The 22,529-nt window shown below is 35.5% G+C and overlaps 1 protein-coding gene across 1 annotated transcript; it reads right to left on the bottom strand.

Moving 5' to 3' along the window:
- Positions 1-21,167: 21,167 nt before the first annotated feature.
- LOC130946181 (vacuolar-sorting protein BRO1-like) lies at positions 21,168-22,216 on the bottom strand. The gene is made up of 2 exons (XM_057874856.1): positions 21,509-22,216; positions 21,168-21,422 (listed from the first exon to the last, which is right to left on the bottom strand). The coding sequence occupies exons 1-2, from the start codon at positions 22,214-22,216 to the stop codon at positions 21,168-21,170; spliced, it is 963 nt and encodes a 320-aa protein (XP_057730839.1).
- Positions 22,217-22,529: the final 313 nt, after the last annotated feature.

Raw genomic sequence — 22,529 nt, 5'->3', positions numbered from 1 at the left:
TCCACTAATGATAAAATTAGATAAAAATTTTAGTTTAATTATCAAAACTTGATTTAATTAGCTTTAATAAAATATTTTCTGAAATTAAAGTTTTTAATGAATAAATAAATTTAAATTAAAATTGACTCACAATAAAAATTTTCAAAAATTGACTCATCATTTGCATAATATCTGCCTCTGACATTTTTCTGTGGGCAGGCAACATAGCACTGAATTGTGTATCCAATAGATCATTATTGTGTTTGTCAGAGAAATAAAAGATATGCCACCTTTCAGTTTCTGGTACAAATTTAACATCCATTCGGGCTTCACATCCAGTTCTTGTTTCCAATCTAGGCTCCTTCTTCCTTTTTTTCCATCGTGTAATATTTCTCCATCCTGAATCCTTGCCTATGACATACAAACTTTTGTTTGTATATCTCGCCAGTACTATTCTTGAAGGTCTTGCTCTTCCTTGCACTAAAGCTCTTCGACTTTGAGTACTTCATATAAAAATCAAATGCAAGCTGCAAAGTAGAAAAGTGGTATTTGCCAATTTTCTCCGCAAAATTCTCACTAAATTTCAAAGTTGTAATGTCTTGCACGGAGTCAACCGCATAAGCGGCTTCAAGGATATCTTCTGACATATCAGATTCAGAAAAAAACGCTCCCTCAATAAATTCATCTCTGAAATCTTGTTCGAATTCATTCTGTTCATCCATCATATATTGGTCACTTACTAGCTCTTCTTGTTGGTTAAAGTCATTCATCTCAGTGTCCGTAAATATACCTGACATCTTAAAATGTCCAATGAAAAAAAAAATCAGTACACTCCATCTTATAACATTACATAAAATAGATAGATTCGTATATTGCTAGCAGGGACGGATCCAGAGATTTTAATGTTGATGTGCCAATTTTTATATAATTTTTTTAATCTATAAAAATAATTAACATATAGTTATTGGAGTTAGTTTTTTAATAGATTTATTAAGATACATATAATTATAATTTTTTCCAATAATTTTATTTTTAATATGATAATTACATAAATAAAATATAACTTTAACAATTGTACATTACAAATTTATAAAATACCATATAATTTATAACGGGATTTGCTAAAAATGATCCCATATCTTATTAATTAAAATTCATTCTTTCAAAAGTTTTAAAAAAATTTGAAAATAAATTATAAATTATTAATTAATTGAAAGACACGGTACCATTGTAGAATACAAGATATACGATATCTTTATAAAATTTTTCTTTTACCAATGTGAATTTAGAAGAAGAATTAATATTTTTTACAAGAAAATAATATCTACAGTATATAATGTGATTACCAAAGCATAACTACTTAAGTTATTATTAATATAAAAATATGAATGTTAAATATATTAATATAAAAAAACAAATGATTTTTAAAAAAATAAATATAAAAATTATTATATAAAAACTAATTTGAAAGGTACAAAGACTTGAGGGTATGATATTAAATTAGTTAGGTACAAATATTAATGAATTAACAATTAAGACATAAATCTATTACATAGTGAAAAATAATACATATAAAACTATTAAATTACCTAATATTTGTTTTTATTTTTAAACACAAATCGTATATAAAGTATAATTTCTTAAAATTTTGGGGGGTCCAGGCCACTACTCGCCCCCTCTAGGTCCGTCCCTGATTGCTAGCTAATTAGTAATAAAAAATAATAACATCTATTTTCTTTTTAGTAATTCTCAATGTCTTGTCAGTTAATAAAAGATAAAAAAACATTTTTTCATTACACAATCAATTTTACGAATAAAATATCGAAACGAATAATTGGAAAATTAGAGATTCTATCCACTTACCTCGATTTTGTAATCAAAACGATGGATTATTTTCTGAACAATGAAAAAAATTGATTGGACCTTTACTGATTGCTGCAACGGTGATTGTCAATTAACGATGAACAAAAAGTGGATATTAAATAGACGGATAAAAAATAAAAAAAATTAGATATTCAGTAGATGGATGGATGTTCGAAAGAAAAACAATGAAATTTTTTATAAAGAGAATGATACACGATTTTAATGGTGGGATTGAATAATTGGTGATGGATTATTCACCAATTTATAATATTAATATTAAGGAAAAGATAAGATTAGAATATCTAAATCAAAATAAAACCTTAAAAAAGGAAGATAGAATTTTAAAGATGAGATAGATGAATAAGAAGATAATTTTTAAAAACGAAAACAAGACTGACGTAATACATCGTGTTCTAATGGATTGAATTATCATTTCAATCGATTGAATTTGAACTCACACACACTACAATCGATTGAAATTGGCAAATTTATATTGTTTGGGTAAATTCAATCGATTGAGTCACAAAAGCAATCGATTGAATTGGTGAGACTCAGGTTGTTTTGAAGCATTCAATCGATTGGAAATTCTAAACAATTGATTGAATTACAAAAATCCAATTTTTATGCATCGTTCAATCGATTAGATCGTATGACCAATCGATTGAGTTATGCGAAAACCATGCTTTTGGCAATTTTCAATCGATTGTTTAGTGGTAAACTGTAATCCAATCGATTGAGATATAATTCAATCGATTGATTCATTATTCCAATCGATTGGTTTTCGTAGAAAACACAATTTTATGATTCCTCGCGAACGACACGAATCAAATTTAATATTTTAATCGATTGTAATGGCCAAAAAATTGTTTTTGTATTTGATTGTTAATGAACATGATAGATTTATGATAAATTAATTATTTATAAAATAAAAAATTATTTTTATAATTATATAAAATATATGGGTCAATTTATAATTAAAATTAGTTAAAGAACTATGTAGCAGTTGTTAAAAAATCTTAAAAAATATGTTTTCTACTTGGACCACTAAGTGGTCCAAAGGTTCCTGGACCACCGAATCCTGAGCCGTGTGTGTTGGGGTTGTGTGTGTGTTTAGGGAAGAAAAGGAAAGGAGGTTAGGTTAGAGTTTTGGAACTTTTTATCTTTTATATTGTATTACTAAGTGTGAAATTCTCCATAATGGACTAAACTATGTGTTAAACATTGCTATGCTTATTTACAAAAACGTCATTGTATTTTTATAATTAAAATAATATTTTTTTATCAAAATGTCAATGACGTTTTGTCTTTTAATAATAAAAATAATATTTTTTATTACAAAATGTCAGTGATGTTTTATTCTTTTATAATTAAAATTTTTTTTATTATAAAACGTCAATGACGTTTTGTGCTATTATCACAATTATGTAAAACACTAAAATAATAAAAAACTTTTGTATTTCACATTAAAATTAATTATATATAAATTTTTTAGCCTAGAATTTTGTGGGTGTATTTTGAAATTAGGGTCAGGTTAGGGTTAGGGTAGTTTAGTAATTTAAGAAAAATGGGGATAATAGAATAATTGAAAACCGATTTTAATTCAACAAAATTATATATAAAAATATTATTTGTTCATCAATTATAAATTATTTTCGAATAAATACTCTAATATAAGAATTAAAGATAATATAATTAATTTTTTTATTTATAAAAATTAAATTATTAAATTACTAATTTTATAATTTAAATATAAAAGATTATCCACTAATGATAAAATTAGATAAAAATTTTAGTTTAATTATCAAAACTTGATTTAATTAGCTTTAATAAAATATTTTCTGAAATTAAAGTTTTTAATGAATAAATAAATTTAAATTAAAATTGACTCACAATAAAAATTTTCAAAAATTATGGGTCTTACAAAGGCTAACTATTGAATTTATTTGGTAGATTTAAACTCTTTGTATTATCATCATTGAAATTTCAAATACTATTATAAAATTTTAGATATTTTTTATCTTATTGTTCTTAAATTATACATTATACCATGTATTTAAAGAGTTTCATCTTTTCTAAAATAAGTGTGACATTATATATATTTTTGGATACAAAGGGATAATAAAGTTGAAATGGATAACAAAATTGATTATATAATAAGATACAAATTTTTAGAATTTCTAGTACAATTGACAAATTTTTAGTTTCAAAATAAATTTTTACTCTATTTTTTTATCTTTTATTTGATTTTTTATAATTTTTTCTTGATTTTCTTAATTAATTATGATTTTAATAATTCATGACAAATTTGTGTTTTGTAGAGAAAATTTATCAATCATAAAATACAGAAGACTTAACTAAAAAATTTAAAAAATATTGATTAAGCACAAAATAAAAAAATATGAATTGTGCTTTAATTATGTTGTAAAATACAAATTAGGGCTATTTAAAATTAGTTTTTTACCATTAATGTTAACTTAAATTATAATAAGGTAAAAGTAAAAGTTGTATATAATAATTTAATTTAATTTAATTATTTATACTACCAAAATTATTCTTTATTATATTCCATTCATTTTTATTTATTGGTAATCTTAAATTTTCTATTTTAAATAAAAATTTGAATGGATTGAATTGATTTTTTTCAAATTAGTTATATAATTATTGTGACATTTATTTTGCTCATCAATATTTTTTAATTTATTTAATCCGATTGATCATCTCTTTCTTATTTTATGCTAATTTAACTAATTAAGTTAATAAAAGGTATTATGTTTATAAAAGGTATGCCATAGTTGTCTTGGTTTTGTTGTTATTGTGTTTATTAGACCACAGTTTTGAGAAATATTTTTTTTTTAATTAAGTATCGGTTACGTGACGACGAGGACGTACGTCTCATAAGGTCCTGGCACAATCGATGGACAAATGTTCATCTGTTGGAATTATTCGTGTTCCTCGTTGAATTGGGTGGACGAGGATCGTCTGTGGATACTGTCGACGATAGTCCGTTAAGTGGAGCTGTTAGACGAAATATTAGAAGGACGATGGTCGATCTAAATATGCCACCTGAAGGTAGTCAAGAGGGCTCTAACGTTGAAGTTGGTAATGCTGACATGATGGAAGATAATGTTGAAAGTCATGAGAGTTCTGCTATCAGGGATCCGATGATGGATCAGTATGAAATTAATCCCAATGATGGAGATGGTGCTAATAATGAACCAACATAAATTCCTGATGATGGTGATGAGGAAGAAAAGATGAACTATTACGGTGACACACAAATCGCTCTGACACAGCCTGCCATTTCTCAACCATATGACCGGCCGAATCATTTCTCCGGGTTAAATCTTGATGCAATGACTTCAGATTGGTCGTTTACCCACGGAAGTCCCGAAGAGGATCCAAGCAATGAGTTCGAGGTTGGACAATAATTTCAGAACAAGGAAGAAGTCATGTTGGCAATTAAGAGGTACAACATCAAGAGGGTTGTAGAGTATAAAATAGTAGAGTGACCAGTTGAGGTATAATGTACTGTGTATCTAGTTCAAGCCAGATTGTTCTTGGAGCACAGCATATCATATCACAGAAAGTAAGAAAAATGGAAGGTTAGGAGATACAATGGTCATCATACTTGCATGCAAACATCCATGAACTAAGACCATCGTAGGTTGAATTCAAAGGTGATTGCTAAACACATTTTCACTGTTAGAAATAAGAGACCAATCTAAAGAAAGTGTTTTGTGTATTATTCAGTCTGAGGAAAAGTACAATGTACAAGGGGTATATATAGCTGCTAGAAGAATCAAAGTAAAAAAAACATAGAATCTTATAATTAATATACAGATACGCTATATAAATACGAATGATACTAATTGATCTAATTTAATTCTAATTATTCTCTTAGCATCCCCCCTCAAACTCAAGTGGGAGCTAAGGATACCATCTTGAGTTTGAATAACAGAGTCCGAAAATGAATCAGATGATGAGCCTTCGTGAAGATATCAACAGTCTGGTCCAGTGTGCCAACAGCGATGAGACTAACAGCATTAATAAGGATACGTTGCCGATCAAAGTGACAATATATTTTTGGTGCGTTCATGAAACACATCATTATAGGCAATCTGAATAGCACTGCGGTTGTCACAAAAAATATCAGTTGGGGATGACTGAGGACACTACAAGAATATGACTGATTAGCTACCACAAAAAGAGTCATAAAATCATCGTTAATCTGACGCAAAATATAATTTGTGACGGATTAGCTACCGCCTTGCAACTAATGCTTTCCTTGCTAATTACAAATCGCAGATCAGTGAAGCAAACACAACGATCGCTAATTCCACACATTCGGATTCCTGACGGCGACGCGGCGACGGACTTCACGGCGAGATGACGGCGACGGCATGAGTCTCGCAAAGATGACGACGAACGCGAGGTCAGTGGCTGGCGCGACGCTCCCTCTCTCATCCGCGAGCTCTCTCTTCCCTCTTCGCGAACGGCGGCGGCAACGGCGTCTGGAGGTGGCGGCGCGCTTCTCTGCTCCCTCAACTCCACGCTCTCTCTCTCTCCCTCGGATCTCCCTCCTGACGGCACAGCGGCGGCGACGGTGGCAGTGATGCCCACCGGCGCTGTCTCCCTTTTTTCTCCCTTCTCCCTTTCCGCGACTCCCTTCTCCTCTCATCCCTTTCCTACTTTCTTTCTTTCTTTCTTTGGTTTGAGGCTGCTGAGTATTGGATTTTGGGGAAGGAGGGTTAATGGCGGTGGGTAGTCTTAGGAAAGGTAGAAAAATTAGGATTTTATTTTAATTTTAATCAAATTAGGATATAGAGTATTAATTAAAAACTGAATTTAATCTATTAAAATTATTTTTAAAATGTTATTTGATTATTAATTTATTAATTGACTTTTAATCAAATACTTTAATTTAAAATTAAAGATAATATAATTAATTTTCTTTGTTTATAAAATTAAAGTATTAAATTTTAGAATCTCAATTATTTAACTAAATTGTATAAAATTATTATTCCTTTACAACTGTTTAGCTGCATAATTTAAATATAGAAAATTATTCGATAATTATAAAATTAAGTAAAATTTATAATTTAATTGTCAAAACTTGATTTAATTACTTTTAATAAAATAATTTCTAAAAATAAAGTCTTTAATGAATAAATAAATTGAAATTAACTCATAATAATATTTTATATTTTTCCGAAAATTATGGGTCTTACAAGACATGTAACAGGAGCAAATGTCTCTTCATAGTCAATACCATACTCTTGCGTACAACCCTGAGCAACCAACCGTGCCTTATAATGGTAAATAGAACCATCAGAATGGGTCTTGATCTTGTATACCCATCTGCTTCCCACAATTTTTTGATTGGAAGGAGGATCAACCAAATCCCAAGTGTGTACTTTTTCAAGTGTCTCTATTTCTTCCTACATTGCTTGTTGTCAATGTGGATTTGTGGAGGCTTCTCCGAATGACTCAGGTTCATGTTGATGAAAAATAGTAGAAAAATAATGATAATCAAGAAGATAAGGAGGTGTATTTCTTACTCTAGAATAACAAGTGGGAAGAGGAGGCATGAGGGTAGGAGCAAGATCGTCGTTCGATATGGAATCATCGGGAGATGGAGAAGGCGGAAGAACAGGAGGCTGTGGAGGGTGACTCGAGATAGAACCTGTAGAATCATGACTAGGAAAAGATCAACATTGGGGTTAGTGAAAAATGATGACTGAGTAGGAGGAATAGACTCAAAGGATGAAGGAGAATAGAGAAAACATGTGATGCTCATAGAAGACAACATGACGAGATATACAAATACGTTTAGAGAGAGGATCCCAACAACGATAACCCTTATATTCAGTGTCATAACAAAAAAAATAACATATACGAGCCCGATGTTCAAGTTTACTATGTTCATGAGGCTGAAGAAGAACAAAACAGACACAACCAAAAACTTGAAGAGAACTATAATCTGGGGAGGTATGATAAAGAACTCAAAGGGAGTAACGTTACCAAGAACAGAAGAAGGGAGTCTATTGATAACATGAACAGTAGTAACAATAGCTTCACACCAAGTACACTCAGGACACGAATAAGAAAGAAGCATTGCACGGACAGAGTCAAGAATGTGACGGTATTTGCGTTCAGCTCGGCCATTTTGTTGAGACGTACCAAGACAAGAAAACTCAGACAAAGTACCCCGTTTTGCAAGAAAGGTTAAGAGTTTGGAATCACAGTATTCCATAGCATTATCACGTCAAAAAACCTTAATGACCTTAGAAAACTGAGTTTTAATCACAGTAGCAAATTTAATATAGATGTGAGGTAACTCACGGCGATTAGTCATCAAATAAACTCACGTAAAACATGAATAATCATCAATGAAAACGACAAAGTATCGAGCTCCACCCATAGAAGCAGTGGGAGCCGGACCCCAAACATCAGAGTGAATGAGATCAAAAGGAGAACAACCATGAGAGGAATTATTGTGAAAAGATAAAGTAGGTTATTTGGCAGTTTGACAAGAAATGCAATCAAAAGATTCATTTGGAACCTGACCCAAAACACCATGAGACACAAGAGGACCCAATTTTCCTAAGGAGGTATGGGCAAGACGTTGATGCCATAAGTGAAGGGTAGAGGGAGAAGAAGCAGCACAGAGATTTGGTACAGGAGGAATATAAAGATTCTCGAGTTCAAACAACCTTTCGACCTTACATCCAGTCCCAATGATTTGTCCCGTCCGAAGATCTTGTACACAACAACCAGAAACGGAAAAAGTGACATCAAAACCTAGATCAACAAGTTGACCAACAGAAATAAGATTAAATTTTTTTTTGGAAATATAATAAGTATCAGGAAGATTAACAGTCGACTGGGAGATAGAACTCTTGTGTGTTGCATGATAGAGGGAACCATTTGCAGTATTGACAGAAGGTCCATTTGTAATGGTAAATAGAGACGAGAAAATATTATGCAACGGAGACATGTGATTAAAGTAACTTGAGTCAAAATACCATTTAGAATTACCTAGAGGGGTCAAAAAAGCAGCAAGGGTATTACCAAAAAGAGAGAGAAGATGCTGAAGAAGAGACGCAATATCAGATAGAGAGACAGGAGACGGGTTGAAAGGTGCAGAGGTGGTAGATTCAGTAGTAGCAGCAACAACAGAAGCAGGCACAATCTTGGAGAAGTTGGGACAAGGATGACACTTGACTGGATCAGAACGTGGTGGGTGAGTAGGACAGACAGTAATGAAATGTATTGAGAGCTTGCAATAATGGCAGAACAGCTGTGAACAATAGTAGCTAATATAACCTTTTTGGTGGCATGTGTGACATTCAACAGAAGGACAGTCGGAGAAGAGGTGCCTAGAACGGTTACATTTTCGACAGAATTTACCCTTTCTATCTGTGGTAGCAAAAACATCTGGCTTTTCCATGATAGTAGTCACAGAGATGAAAGAGAGGAGATAAAATGGCAATTTTGGAGCAGAAAATGAGAAATCGAAGTGCAGAATCGGAAAGAGCTTACCCAAAAATCTTAGAAAGGGTCCCACTTGTCTGCCACATCAGCACCACGTCAACAGCCACGTCAGCAGATGAAGGACACTTGGCATCGTCTGAGTGGAGCAAGAAGCCATGCCAGCCACGTCAGCTAGAGCGCGGGTCAGCAAGCGGATCGGGTCGGGTCGTGCACTGGTTCTTGGGATGCGTGGCGTTGCGACATGTGGAGGCTGCTGGACGGTTAAATTGGCACCAAGATCCAACAGTTCCTGAAGCGTCTGAAGAAGAAACAATGGAGGCGGGCAGCGAGGTTGCGGCGGCGCGTGAGGGCTCGTCCGGCGGCTTCAGGCAGCGATTCTGGCGGCGTTGGAATCTGGACGAAAAGACGAACACGATGGTGGCAGCGGTGACGAACCAAAGTGTCCAAAAGATCAAAAAACGAGACCAAAGAAGCACTGTCATAAGAGAAAAATAAGGGGACTATGAACAAATTTTCATGGAAAAAAAACCCTAAGCTCTTGATACCATGTTAGAAATAAGAGACCAATCTAAAGAAAGTATTTTGTGTATTATTTAGTCTGAGAAAAAGTACAATGTACAAGGGGTATATATAGCTGCTAGAAGAATCAAAGTAATAAAAGCATATAATCCTACAATTAATATACAAATACGCTATATAAATACGAATGATACTAATTGATCTAATTTGATTCTAATTATTCTCTTAACATTCACAATGGTCAGAGCAGATTCAACAATCAACATCAGGATTCAGCAAGGAGGTGTGAAAAATCACTTCGGTTACAAGATGTCCTACAGAAAGATTTGACTTGCAAAGCAGAAAGTCATTGCTAGAATATATGGCGATTGGGAGGAGTCATACAACGAACTTCCTCGTTGGTTATTCGCTATGTAGATGTACTTGCCTGGTAATTATCATTTCATTGTCCTTAGTTATGTATAAAATCATCATCTATATGTGCTAACTGTTGATGGGTTTTAGGTACTTGGGTGCAACTTGTGACACAGCCTTGGCCTAGTTCAGTCGACACTATCATGTTTCATCGGATTTTTTGGATGTTTCCACCGTGCGTTGAGACTTTCAAGCATTGCAAGCCACTTATTTCCATCGATGACATCCGCTTATATGGTAAATACAGAGACACATTACTGATGGTCATTGCTCAAGATGGCAACGCAAACATTTTGCCTATTGAATTTGCCGTTGTTGAGGGTGAGATGAAGGAGGTTTGGTCGTTCTTTCTTTTGTATTTGCAGCAACATGTGACACCACAATCCAACATCTTAGTAATTTCAAACAGACACAAATCAATTAATGTTGTGCTGAACATCGAGGAAAATTTATGGAAACCACCTCATGCCTTCCAGACATTTTGTATAAGACACATTGCTGCCAACTTCATGACTCACTTCAAAAATAAGGACTTGAAAAAGGTTCTGGTTAACGGAGCGTATTCGAAGTCGCATCAGAAGTTTGCTCATTATTTTGGCTGTCTGAGGGGCAAAAATATAGCAATCACAAACTGGCTTAAAGAAATGCCTCAGGCACATTAGGCACAATATGCGGATGAAGGTCGTTGGTTTGGTTACATGACAACAAACATCTTGGAGTGCATTCAACTCGAAGCACGTGAACATTATAAATGTTTACCAGTTTGATCTGTCAAGGACTACGTTCATGGTTGAAGACTTAACGGCAGTGCCTGGGTCCAAGCAACGAAATTACCAAGTGCTACTTGATGAGGGTAAGTGTGATTGTGGGTATTTTCAGGCACTTCATGTTCCTTGCCATCACGTTCTTGTAGCTTGCTCTGATGCACGACATGATTAGAAGTGGTATGTACATCCTGTGTATCGCATGGAGTCGGTCTTCAATGTTTACAAATCAGAGTTTCAATCCATAGGTCACGAGGATGATTGACCATCCTATGAAAGGGCTTGTATTTGTCTCAATCCTAGGATGATGAGAGTGAAGAGAGGTTGCCCCGTCAGCTCCAGATTTCATAACAACATGGATGAGGTTGAGTATAGCAGGGAGAAGAGGTGCGGTTTGGGTCATCAAGTTGGTCACACGCGTAGGACTTGTACCGCTCTTGATGGTGGAGGGCCATCATCTAGTTGACATTAGTGTTAAGTGTCGTTTTAGGGTGGATAACTTGTACCATGTAACCTGTTTGAACTTTGTTGTGAATTATAACAAAAGTAATATTTTCTAATAACTAATTGATTGTACATTACACATTTATAACAAAAGTAATCCTTAATCCCAGGAGAGCAGCAAACTGACGCAACCACCCAAATTGTGCTGACCATGCTCTTTAATCACCATCGATCCTGAGTCCCAGCTGATAGGTCACGTCCTGCAGGGTGATAGTCATCTCTCTGCATGGTAGATGAAACGTGTGGGACTCAGGTCTCCACCTCTCTATCAACGCCGACAACAATGGCCAATAATGCTCGAACTCCACCATATACGCCACATGCTCAAACCCAGCTCGCCTAAGATATGGCCTAATCTGCTCAAGCGGGCGTCTCATCGAATTCTGTCTGATGCGCAAGACCTGAGGCGCCTACCGAACGGAAAAAAAAATTAATAATAGAGGGTCAACACATAAAATTACAAATTCAATGTTTGTTACAATATAATAAACAAGAGTGATAAAAGTGTACCACTTGATCAATCTGTAAAGTGTATGCTCGTAGCCTAATAAACTCAGTTCCTTTCACGTTAACTAAATTTTTAAAAGACATATTTAAACCAACTAATTGTCTACCTTTTTTTTTTTTACCAAAGATAGGGAGACTCGAACCCGCAACCTCTTAGATGAGTATGGAGAGACTATGCCATTTGAGTTATAACTCATTGACAACTAATTGTCTACCTTACATCTTAATCAGTTTATAAACTTACTAATTAAAATGTAAACCAACTACATGAGGCCATCAACTAACTCTATAAACATACTAATGAATAATAACTGAAAACTAAATTTTACTAATCATGTTTCTTTTTAATCTAATCTAACTAATTATTCCACTAATTACCATCTAACTCACAATTTAAACTAACTATTCTGACTAAACTAATTAATAATTAACTAATAACTTATACTAATTAACATGTTATAAACAGCAAACAGCAATTGTACTTAGAAACAATAATATAAAAAATCTAACTAACATATAAACAGTAAACAGTAACTCTAAATAACATGTAAACACTAAACAGTAATTCTAACTAACATGTAACAGTAAACAATAACTCTAACTAACATATAAACAATAACTCTGTCATTTTAACTAATATGTAAACAGTAAACAGTAACTCTAACTAACATGAAAACAGTAACTCTAATTAACATATTATATACTGACCTGAAACTGAGGATATAGTGGATAATGAACTTCACAACGTTGAAAGACAAAAAATCTCGTACACAAGAGTTTGAATTTCACAAGCAAAGGAGGAACAAAGTGAATTTGGAAGAGAGATTTTGAAAGAAAACGACAAAGTGAAATGGCTCCACGTTTATGTTTGTGTTTGGTTTTGCGTTAGAAGGAAAAGAAGCACGTTTGAGTGCATTGAACGCTTCCTCTTTTTGTTTGGATGCTTTTATTTCTTTAAACGTCAACGTTAGGATTGAATTTATTTTGTTTTATCAATTCTACCCGTTACTTCCTTGTTTGTAGTCCCTTTAATATTCAAATATTTCAAATATATAATTATATTTTTTATTAAATTTTTACTTTTGATTTTTTATAGAAAAAATATTTTTGTTTGGCTTTGTTGAAATTTGTAAGTGTAATTCTTGTATATTAATTTATTATTATAATTTTGTTATAATATAAATTATTGATCCATTAAAAAGAACAAAATAAATAAAAAAAAACTAATTATAACTAAGAATAAAGTCATGAATAATTAAAATTTATAGTTTAAAATAGTATTAAATAAAAGAGTACTGAAAGTATTAAAAAAATTATAAGTAATATAATAACTAAGAATAAAGTCATGAATAATTAAAATTTATAGTTTAAAATAGTATTAAATAAAAGAGTACTGAGAGTATTAAAAAAATTATAAGTAATATAATTTAATAAAGTATATTTTGATATATTTTTCATATATTATTTGCTTTTGATATAAAATATTTGTCAATTTTATATATTATTTTTATTTTAGTAAGTAAATATTAATTTTATTATAAAATTAATTAATAATATTTATTTAAATATCTAAATTAAAATGATAGAATAATATAAAAAAATTTATTTAACTTGATGTCTATTTTAGTAATTTTTTATCTAAAAGTAATTTTGAGTAGTGTAATTCAAATAATATTTACTTTACAATAATCTATTTTAATATAAAAATTACCAAACATAAATCACTTTAACACAAACTTACTTTTCATCAAAATTAAGTTTACAAAATTAATTTTATACAAATTCCCGGTTAACACACTATATAGTGTGCCAAACTCACCTTGAAGTTCTCGGCAAACTTCATATAAACTATAGAGTTCGTCGGAGTGCGACGAACTTGCTCTAAATGGCTAAATCCCAACAAAATACGTATTTAAAAAATTAAAGTTGGAATGATGAATTTAAAAAAATAATTATTTTTTTTATTTTATTTTATAAAAAAACCCTTCAATTATATGTATTATAATTTACCTATATCAGTCTTTTAAATAAATGTGTATCCTATGATAAAAATAAAAAAGAAATTAAATTAAATAAATAAATAAATAAAACTGGGTGCACAACTGCACATCTCCAACATGAAAATATAAGCATGAAACAGTAACTGATCTCCATTAGTTGAGCTTGTGGAGTGGCTTGCTACACCTTCTCCACCGCAATTCTCTCCCTAATCTTATCCTGCTTCGCCGTCGCCATGAGCAACGATAATCCGAATCCCGAAAGGATGCTGACAATCCCGGTGAAGAAGACTGATCCGGTGGATCTCTACCGACCGTTACGCGAGTTGGTAGCGAGAAAATACTCAGAGAGCGATGCAGAGAAAGTTGAAAGCGTTCTCGAAACCCTAAATAAATGCCGCAGTGACATGGTGGAGCGAGGGGACCTCTCCCTTCCCATGCAACGTGACTGCCTCATTCACTACTTCAAATGTCTTTGCATGGTGGAGCCACTCTTCACCGCTATCTCCTCCGACGCCGACGCCGACTCCGACGCCATCATGTTTTTCTGGTACAACGCCTTCGAACCTGACTATATACGTGTGGATGGAGTCTCCTCCCAGCGCAACAGTATCCAATTGGAGAAGGCTGCTGTTCTCTTCAACCTTGGCGCCGTATGCAGCCAGATTGGAGCCTCTTGCGACCGCACCACCGCCCTTGGCCGTCACCTTGCAATCGAAGCCTTCAATGCCGCCGCCAATTTCTTCTTGAAACTCTGGAAGGTTTTTGCCAAGGACGTCTCCGCCAACCTCTTCGCCGAGAGTCTTCACTGCATCTTCTCCGCTCAGGCTTTGGAGCTCAATTTACAGCAACACCTCCACAACAACAACAACAGTTCGGCTCTCCAGAAACATCAATGTGCCGTTTCGTTTAAATCGGTCAGTCTTGCCTCTTGACTCTTGATTGATTTTACATTTTAGATTTTCAATAGGATGAGAAGATGATGAATTGATGACGATGATGATGAATTAGGTTTCTGAGCATTATCGGAGAGCGTATGATCTGATACAACGTGATTCGGTCTCCTCATTTGACCGAACCTGGATAGTTCATCTTTACCAGAAGGTGAAATTCTTTGAGGAGGAGGCTCTTCAGAGGGCATCATCCATCCTACCCAAGTCTCAGCTACCTAAAACATTCTCATTTGATCATGATGCAGAATCTGTCACTGGAAAATTAGTAAAAGGGATTTGCGCGCGCATGTACCAGTGGATACCCAAGCGAGAAGGAATATACCTTGACCTCATCCTTTCCGAGTACAGCCCTTTCAAGATTATGGAAGGTGGAAAGCTGGTGGCTAACCCATGGGACATGCCTCCTCCTTATCCAACAAATTTTTCAATCCCCTCATCTTCGTCTTCCACACATATTCTGGCATTTCCTTTGAAGAAGAGTAAGCCCTTGGACCTGTACGAGTCCCTGCGCAATTACTTTGTCCTCAAATACTCTGAGAGCGTGGCAAACAGATCAGAACGCTTTCTGGAAATGCTAAACAAATTGCGTAGTGAAATGCTGCGTGATGACCTCTCTCTACCCATGCGGCGTGACTTCCTCATCCGCTATTTGAAATGGCTTTGCATGATTGAGCCTTTGTTCCCTATGACAACCTCACTCAACCCACCTATCTTTGTTTGGTACAATGCCTTCTTCCCAAAAATGAAATCTTCTCAACACAACATCCATTTGGAGAAGGCCTCTGTTCTCTTCAACCTGGGAGCCCTTGGCTCCCAAATTGCTCACTCCTGCGATGTCACCACCATCCAAGGCCGGCGCATTGCCATAGACGCCTTACATGATGCTTCATATTGGTTCTTAGTACTAACGCATGAGGCTGAGAAGGCATCTGCCACTGACTTGTCAATAAGCTGCGCCCAGATGCTGCGCCAGTTAATAACCGCTCAGATTGCTTACTTGGAATGCGAGTTTCCTCATTCCCATTCCCATAGTGGTGGATCATCATTACCTAGTTATCCTGTATGTATCATCATCTAACTTTTCAGTTGATTTTTTCTTGATGATGTCAATATTGATTTGTTAAATTGTGTGATTGGGATGATGTAGGTCTCTCTGCTTTATCGGAAAATTCATGATCTGATGACATTTGGACCTTTAGCTGAGAAGCTTGTTCAATCCTCGATACCTCAATTTATTGAGTCGAAGATGAAAACCTGCCATGTTCAAACTGGTCCTTTTGATGTCACTGAACTATTTCTTTCAGGGTATTGTGAGGCTCAATCCCTGCTTGGAGATGGATGTCAAACACCATGCTTGGACTTTCTCTACGAGGTTGGCCCTTACAAGATTATGGATGGAATATTGTTTCCAATTTTAGAGGTAGTAACGTCGGCATTGAAGGAGATGAACTTGTCAGAGGACACTATAATAAAGAGACAAAGAACTGCATAAGGGCTTGCTATTTATACTGCTTGAAGTCATGCATCAAGTGCCTTGAGAAGGAATACAGAGCTCTTTGTAAAGTATAGCATCTTTTGTTTTTTCTAAAATTAGCTTTACTGTTTTCTTTTATTCAAAGTTTATATGTTTACTTATTCTGCTGAATTAAAACTATATACTTGCATGTTTGTATCATTTCATTTGTTCCCTTTCAGACTTTTATTTCTTCTTGAATTTTGTGGATCTCGAATGGATAAGTTGACTCATGAAAGAAGACATTTCCTTTGTATAATTTTTATTTTATTCCTTCTATTCTTAGAATGTTTGTCTGTAGCATGCTCTGTTGCACTTATAAAAAATTGACATGGCATTTCTTTATTTGTACCCTATACACACATGTAAAGCTCAGTCATTTTTGCGTTATGGATATTTGCATCTCTGCTGAATATGAGGAGTAGCTAATGAAGGCTGTGGTGGAGAAGCTCATGAAGGTTATGGATATTTTATTGCAGATGAAGAAAATGAGAACAATGACTTAAATTACTTGCTTTCCTTGTATATTTGTATTGGTAATAGTTGTGTTGTTTTATTTTAGACTTAAATTACTACTTTGATTCTTTCTTTGGAGTTCAATTAGAATCTAAGATTCCACTCTGTCATAAGTCACATCTTATCAAAATTGTAAAGCAAGGCCATTGTTGTGCCATGAAGCACAGGAACATGAAGTGGGGACTTGATCTGGTTCTCCAATTTTTGTGATCTTTCTAGCAGGTTGAGTTCACAAATGGGCGTTATTGCCCTTCTGATGATCAGGTCTGGTGTACATGATATTTTTTGAACTTCTTTTCTCCGATCCAATTTTGTCACAAAGATATGCTTTATTATGTTCTGTTAGGATGCTTGAAACGTGATATTTAATTATTTATATAGAATTTTTCATGACAAGGGGGAATGTATTCGTTGTAGCCAAAGGATTAACTATCATCGTTAGGATTTACTCAAAAGAGTGGACCCAAATTTTCATTTTGATTACTTAATTTCTTCTATTTTTAATTAGAATAATACTACACATTCAATTTTTTTTGTTAACAAAGTCCAATTAAATTGATATATAACAAAAATTAGTTATGACTTATGACTAGCATTATTTTAAATTTTATTATTTAATTTGATTGAATATAATTTATAAAAAAATTTAGATGTGTAGTATTATTCTTTTTTTTTTTTTGGTTAACGTAGCATTACTCTTTTAATTATATTAAATATGAATATTCTAGTACAAAATAATTGTTTAGTAGAAAAAAAAAAGCTGGATCATAACCTGGAGGATGATAGTTTGCTTTATTGGTAAAACGAATGTCTTAATACCCAAACATTATATAGAATGCGAAAAAAAATACACAGAATTTAAGTTTTTAATATATTTGTTGAGTACTTAATAAAATAAAATATTTAACAGTCTAATAATAAACCTTTTACGAAAAACTACAATAATTTACTAAATTAATTGTGCACTAGTTAATATTACTTTTTCGAAAGCAAGAAAAATTGAGTATGCTGGTCTAAAAAAATACAAATTGGAGAGAGCAATGCCATAACAATAATAAAATCTAATAAAATGATACCTTCTATCTACCAATATGCAACAATTACTAATAAAGGCTACGATATCCGAGACATACAAATCACTGCAAATTAGTGAGGAATAAGAAAGAATATATTCAGTATTCACACATCAACAAACAAAATTACAAAGATAATATATTCACAAAAATAGTTTTGGGCTTCTATAGCATCAAGTCATCAACAAACAAAATTCCAATACCCGATTTAAAAAAGAAAACGAAAAGATCCAAGCATGGTGGTTGATATCCCGCTGGAAACTCGTGTTGAGCCCCACAATGCCCTGAAAGAAATCGTACAGCCTTACAATATCCTGTAATAAATTCTTCAGTGACATCAATAGGTGCAAATTCATTATGGCAGGTTCTCAAATTAGACCCAAGATAATTAGGTATCAAGGATTTAACAGGACGAGTCTCAGCTAAAGGCCCCAATGCCGACAGTTCAAAAGCTTTCCGATAAAGCAGAGAAACCTACATCATCCCAATCAAACAATTTAACAAATCAAGATTGACAAAAATCAAATGTGCTAAGAAAAGATCAACTGAAAAGGTAGATGACGATTCATACAGGACATCCAACAGAATCTGATACAAAACGAGGTTGAGGAAACCTGCATTCCAAGTCAGCAATCTGAGCGGTTATTATCTCGCGCAGCATCTGGGTGCAGCTTATTGACAAGTCAATGGTGGCAGATGCCTTCTCAGCCTCATGCGTTAGTATTAAGAACCAATATGCAGCATCTTGTAAGGCGTTTATGGCAATCCGCTGGCCTTGGAGGGTGGTGAGATCGCAGGAGAGAGCAATGTGGGAGCCGAGGGCTCCCAGGTTGAAGAGAACAGAGGCCTTCTCCAAATGGATGTTGTGCTGAGAAGAGTTCTGATGTGGGTTGAAGGCATTGTACCAAACAAAGATAGGTGGGTTGGGTGAGTTAGTCATGGGGAACAAAGGCTCAATCATGCAAAGGCATTTGTAATAGCGGATGAGGCAGTCACGGCGCAAGGGTAGAGAGAGGTCATCACGCAGCATTTCACTACGCAATTTGTTTAGCAATTCGAGAAGGCCTTCTACTCTCTTTGCCACACTCTCGGAGTATTTGAGGACAAAGTAATTGCGCAAGGACTTGTAGAGGTCCAAGGGCTCACTCTTCTTCAAAGGCAATGCCAGAATATGTGACGAAGTTGAAGAGGAAGACGAGGGGATTGCGAAATTTGTTGGATAACGAGGAGGCATGTCCCATGGGTTAGCCACCAGCTTTCTACCATCGATAATCTTGGGTATCCACAGGTCCAATCGCCTGCAAATCCCTCTAACTAATTGATTCTGCATCCTGATCAAGAAGAGCACACGATAACCTAGACGAGAATGGTGGTTCATGTAAATCATGTGCCAGGGATTTGGGTAGGATGGATGATCGCCTCTGACGTGCCTCCTCCCGAAAGAATTTGTCCTTCTTGTGAAGATGAGTTATCCAGGTTACCTCAAATGAGAGGACATGTTCGATTGCAGCCGGATCACCTAGTATCAGATTATACGCTCTCTTATAATGCTCAGAAACCTACATCATCGTATTAAAAATCTAAAATGAAAAAATAAAAACGTAAAATCAAACAAAACGGCACATCGATGTTTTTCAAGAGCCGAACTGCTGTTGTTGTTTTGTTGTTGCTGTAATTTGAGCTCCAAAGCCTGAGCGTAGAAGAGGCAGTGAAGACTCTCGGCGAAGAGGGGAGTCAAGTCGAGGGTGGCGGAGACCTCCTCGGCGAGAACCGTCCAAAGTTTCAAGAAGAATCTGGCGGCGGCAATGAAGGCGTCCATTGCAAGGTGACGGCCAAGGGCGGTGGTGCGGTCGCAAGAAAACAGCAGCCATCTCCAATTGGATGCTGTTGCACTGAGAGGAGACCCCATCCTCATGCTCAGAGTGGCTGAACCATGCAGAGGCATTTGAAGTAGTGGATGAGGCAGTCAAGCTGCATGGGAAGGGAGAGGTCCCCTCGCTCCACCATGTCGCTGCGGCATTTCTGAGTATATTCTCGTTACCAACTTGCGTAACGGCCGGTACAGCTCCACCGGATCACTCTGCTTCACTGGGACTGCCAGCATCTCTTCCGGATTCGGGTTCAACTTCTTGTTGCTCATGGCGCCGGCGAATCAGGATAGGGTAGTATTAGGAATCAGAAAATCGATGAAAATCGGAATTTGATTGTAAATTCCGCACCCTCTTTCACATTCCCAGAGCAACTGCGCGAGAAACACTGCTCGAATTGTAACATCCCTGCTTTGAATTGCACGTGGGACAGGCGAAACGTCTAAAATACCCTTTATAATCACCCTTAGTTTTATAGGAGCTGAGGTGTATCTATAAACTTGCCAATTCAGATCAACAGACCAATGCGTTGATTACAACTATTTTTTCAGTAATTAACCACAATCTTCAAGGCTATCACCAATTCACCATATACCAAAACGCTCATGCAAATTCAGACTACTGATCACACTATTCAATTAAACCGTATCTTCAAAATTTTGGTTAATCCAATTTTTATAAGTAAATTATTATTTTGATCCTCAAAGATTCTATTTTTGACAAAATTAGCATTGAAAGAAATAAATGATATTTTGAAGTGGTTCAAAAACAAAGGTGTTTTCCCAAAAAAAAAAAGACCAAAAATGAAGCTTTGAAGTTGACCAAAAACAAAAAGAACAGGTAATCGGGTATCACTCTTGAGTTCTACTGAGTTCAGGGTTTCAGACCATAATAGCGGATGAGGCAGTCACGGCGCAAGGGTAGAGAGAGGTCATCACGCAGCATTTCACTACGCAATTTGTTTAGCAATTCGAGAAGGCCTTCTACACTCTTTGCCACACTCTCAGAGTATTTGAGGACAAAGTAATTGCGCAAGGACTCGTAGAGGTCCAACGGCTCACTCTTCTTCAAAGGCAATGCCAGAATATGTGACGAAGACGAAGACGAAGATGAGGGGATTGCAACATATGTTGGATAAGGAGGAGGCATGTCCCATGGGTTAGCCACCAGCTTTCCACCATCCATAATCTTGAAAGGACGAGGTCAAGGTATACTCCTTCTAACTAATTTTTCATTGACAGATTCTGCATCATGATCAAGAGCACAGATAGATGAGAATGATCTAAGTGGCTGGGATATGGGTTGGACGGATGATAGCCTCTGACGTGCCTCCACTTGAAAGAATTCCTTCTTCTGATGAAGATGAGTTATCCAGGTTTGGTCAAATTTGTGGACATGCTCGGTTGCAACCGAATCAACTACTATCAGATCATACGCTCTCTGATAATGCTCAGAAGCCTACATCATCATCATCATCATCATCATATTGAAAATCTAAAATAAAAAAAAATAAAATGTAAAATCAGTCTAGGGGCAAAACTGACCGATTGAAACGAAACGGCACATCTATATTTTTCGAAAGCCGAACTGCTGTTGTCTTTGAGTTGTTGCTGTGATTTGAGCTCCAAAGCCTGAGCGGAGAAGAGGCAGTGAAGACTCTCGACGAAGAGGAGAGTCAAGTCGAGGGTGGCGGAGACGTCCTTGACGAGATCCTTCCAGAGTTTCAAGAAGAATATGGCGGCAGCATTGAAGGCGTCCATTGCAAGATGACGGCCAAGGGCGGTGGTGCGGTCGGAAGAGGCCCCAATCTGGCTGCATACGGCGCCAAGGTTGAAGACAACAGCAGCCATCTCCAATTGGATGCTGTTGGGCTGCGAGCTGACTCCATTATTATGCTCAGAGTAGAAGGCGTCGTACCAGACAAAGTTGATAAGTTCGGAATCGGCGTCGGAGGAGATAGCGGTGAAGAGTGGCTCAACCATGCAGAGGCATTTGAAGTAGTGGATGAGGCAGTCACGTTGCATGGGAAGGGAGAGGTCCCCCCGCTCCACCATGTCGCTGCGGCATTTGTTTAGGGTTTCGAGAACGCTTTCAACTTTCTGTGCATCGCTCTCTGAGTATTTTCTCGCTACCAACTCGCGTAACGGTCGGTACAGCTCCACCGGATCAGTCTTCTTCACTGGGATTGCCAGCACCCTTTCCGGATTCGAGTTCGGGTTCGGGTTCAACAACCTCTGATCATTGTTGCTCATTAGGAATCAGAAAACGGATGAAAATGGGAATTGGATTTGTAAATTCTGCAATCTGCAGACTTGAGGGGAATCAGGCAAGTGGCAACTGCGCGAGAAAGACGACTCCAATTGTAACTGAACTGGATTGCTTTGAATTGCACGTGGGACAGGCGAAACGTCTAAAATACCCTTTATAACAGTCATCAATATTCAGGGCAATAGACCAATAAAATACCCAACTTATTTCTGTCTGTTTAATAAAACGGGCCTAAAGACGCACCGTTGATTGGATAATCATTCTTTTAGATTATTTTCTTATTTTATTTTTCAGCTT

The sequence above is a fragment of the Arachis stenosperma genome, chromosome 8 (assembly GCF_014773155.1).
Source record: "Arachis stenosperma cultivar V10309 chromosome 8, arast.V10309.gnm1.PFL2, whole genome shotgun sequence".
In the NCBI taxonomy this organism is placed as follows: Eukaryota; Viridiplantae; Streptophyta; class Magnoliopsida; order Fabales; family Fabaceae; genus Arachis; species Arachis stenosperma.
Note: the sequence above shows the minus strand (reverse complement) of the source record. Positions and strands in the feature narration are given on the sequence as shown.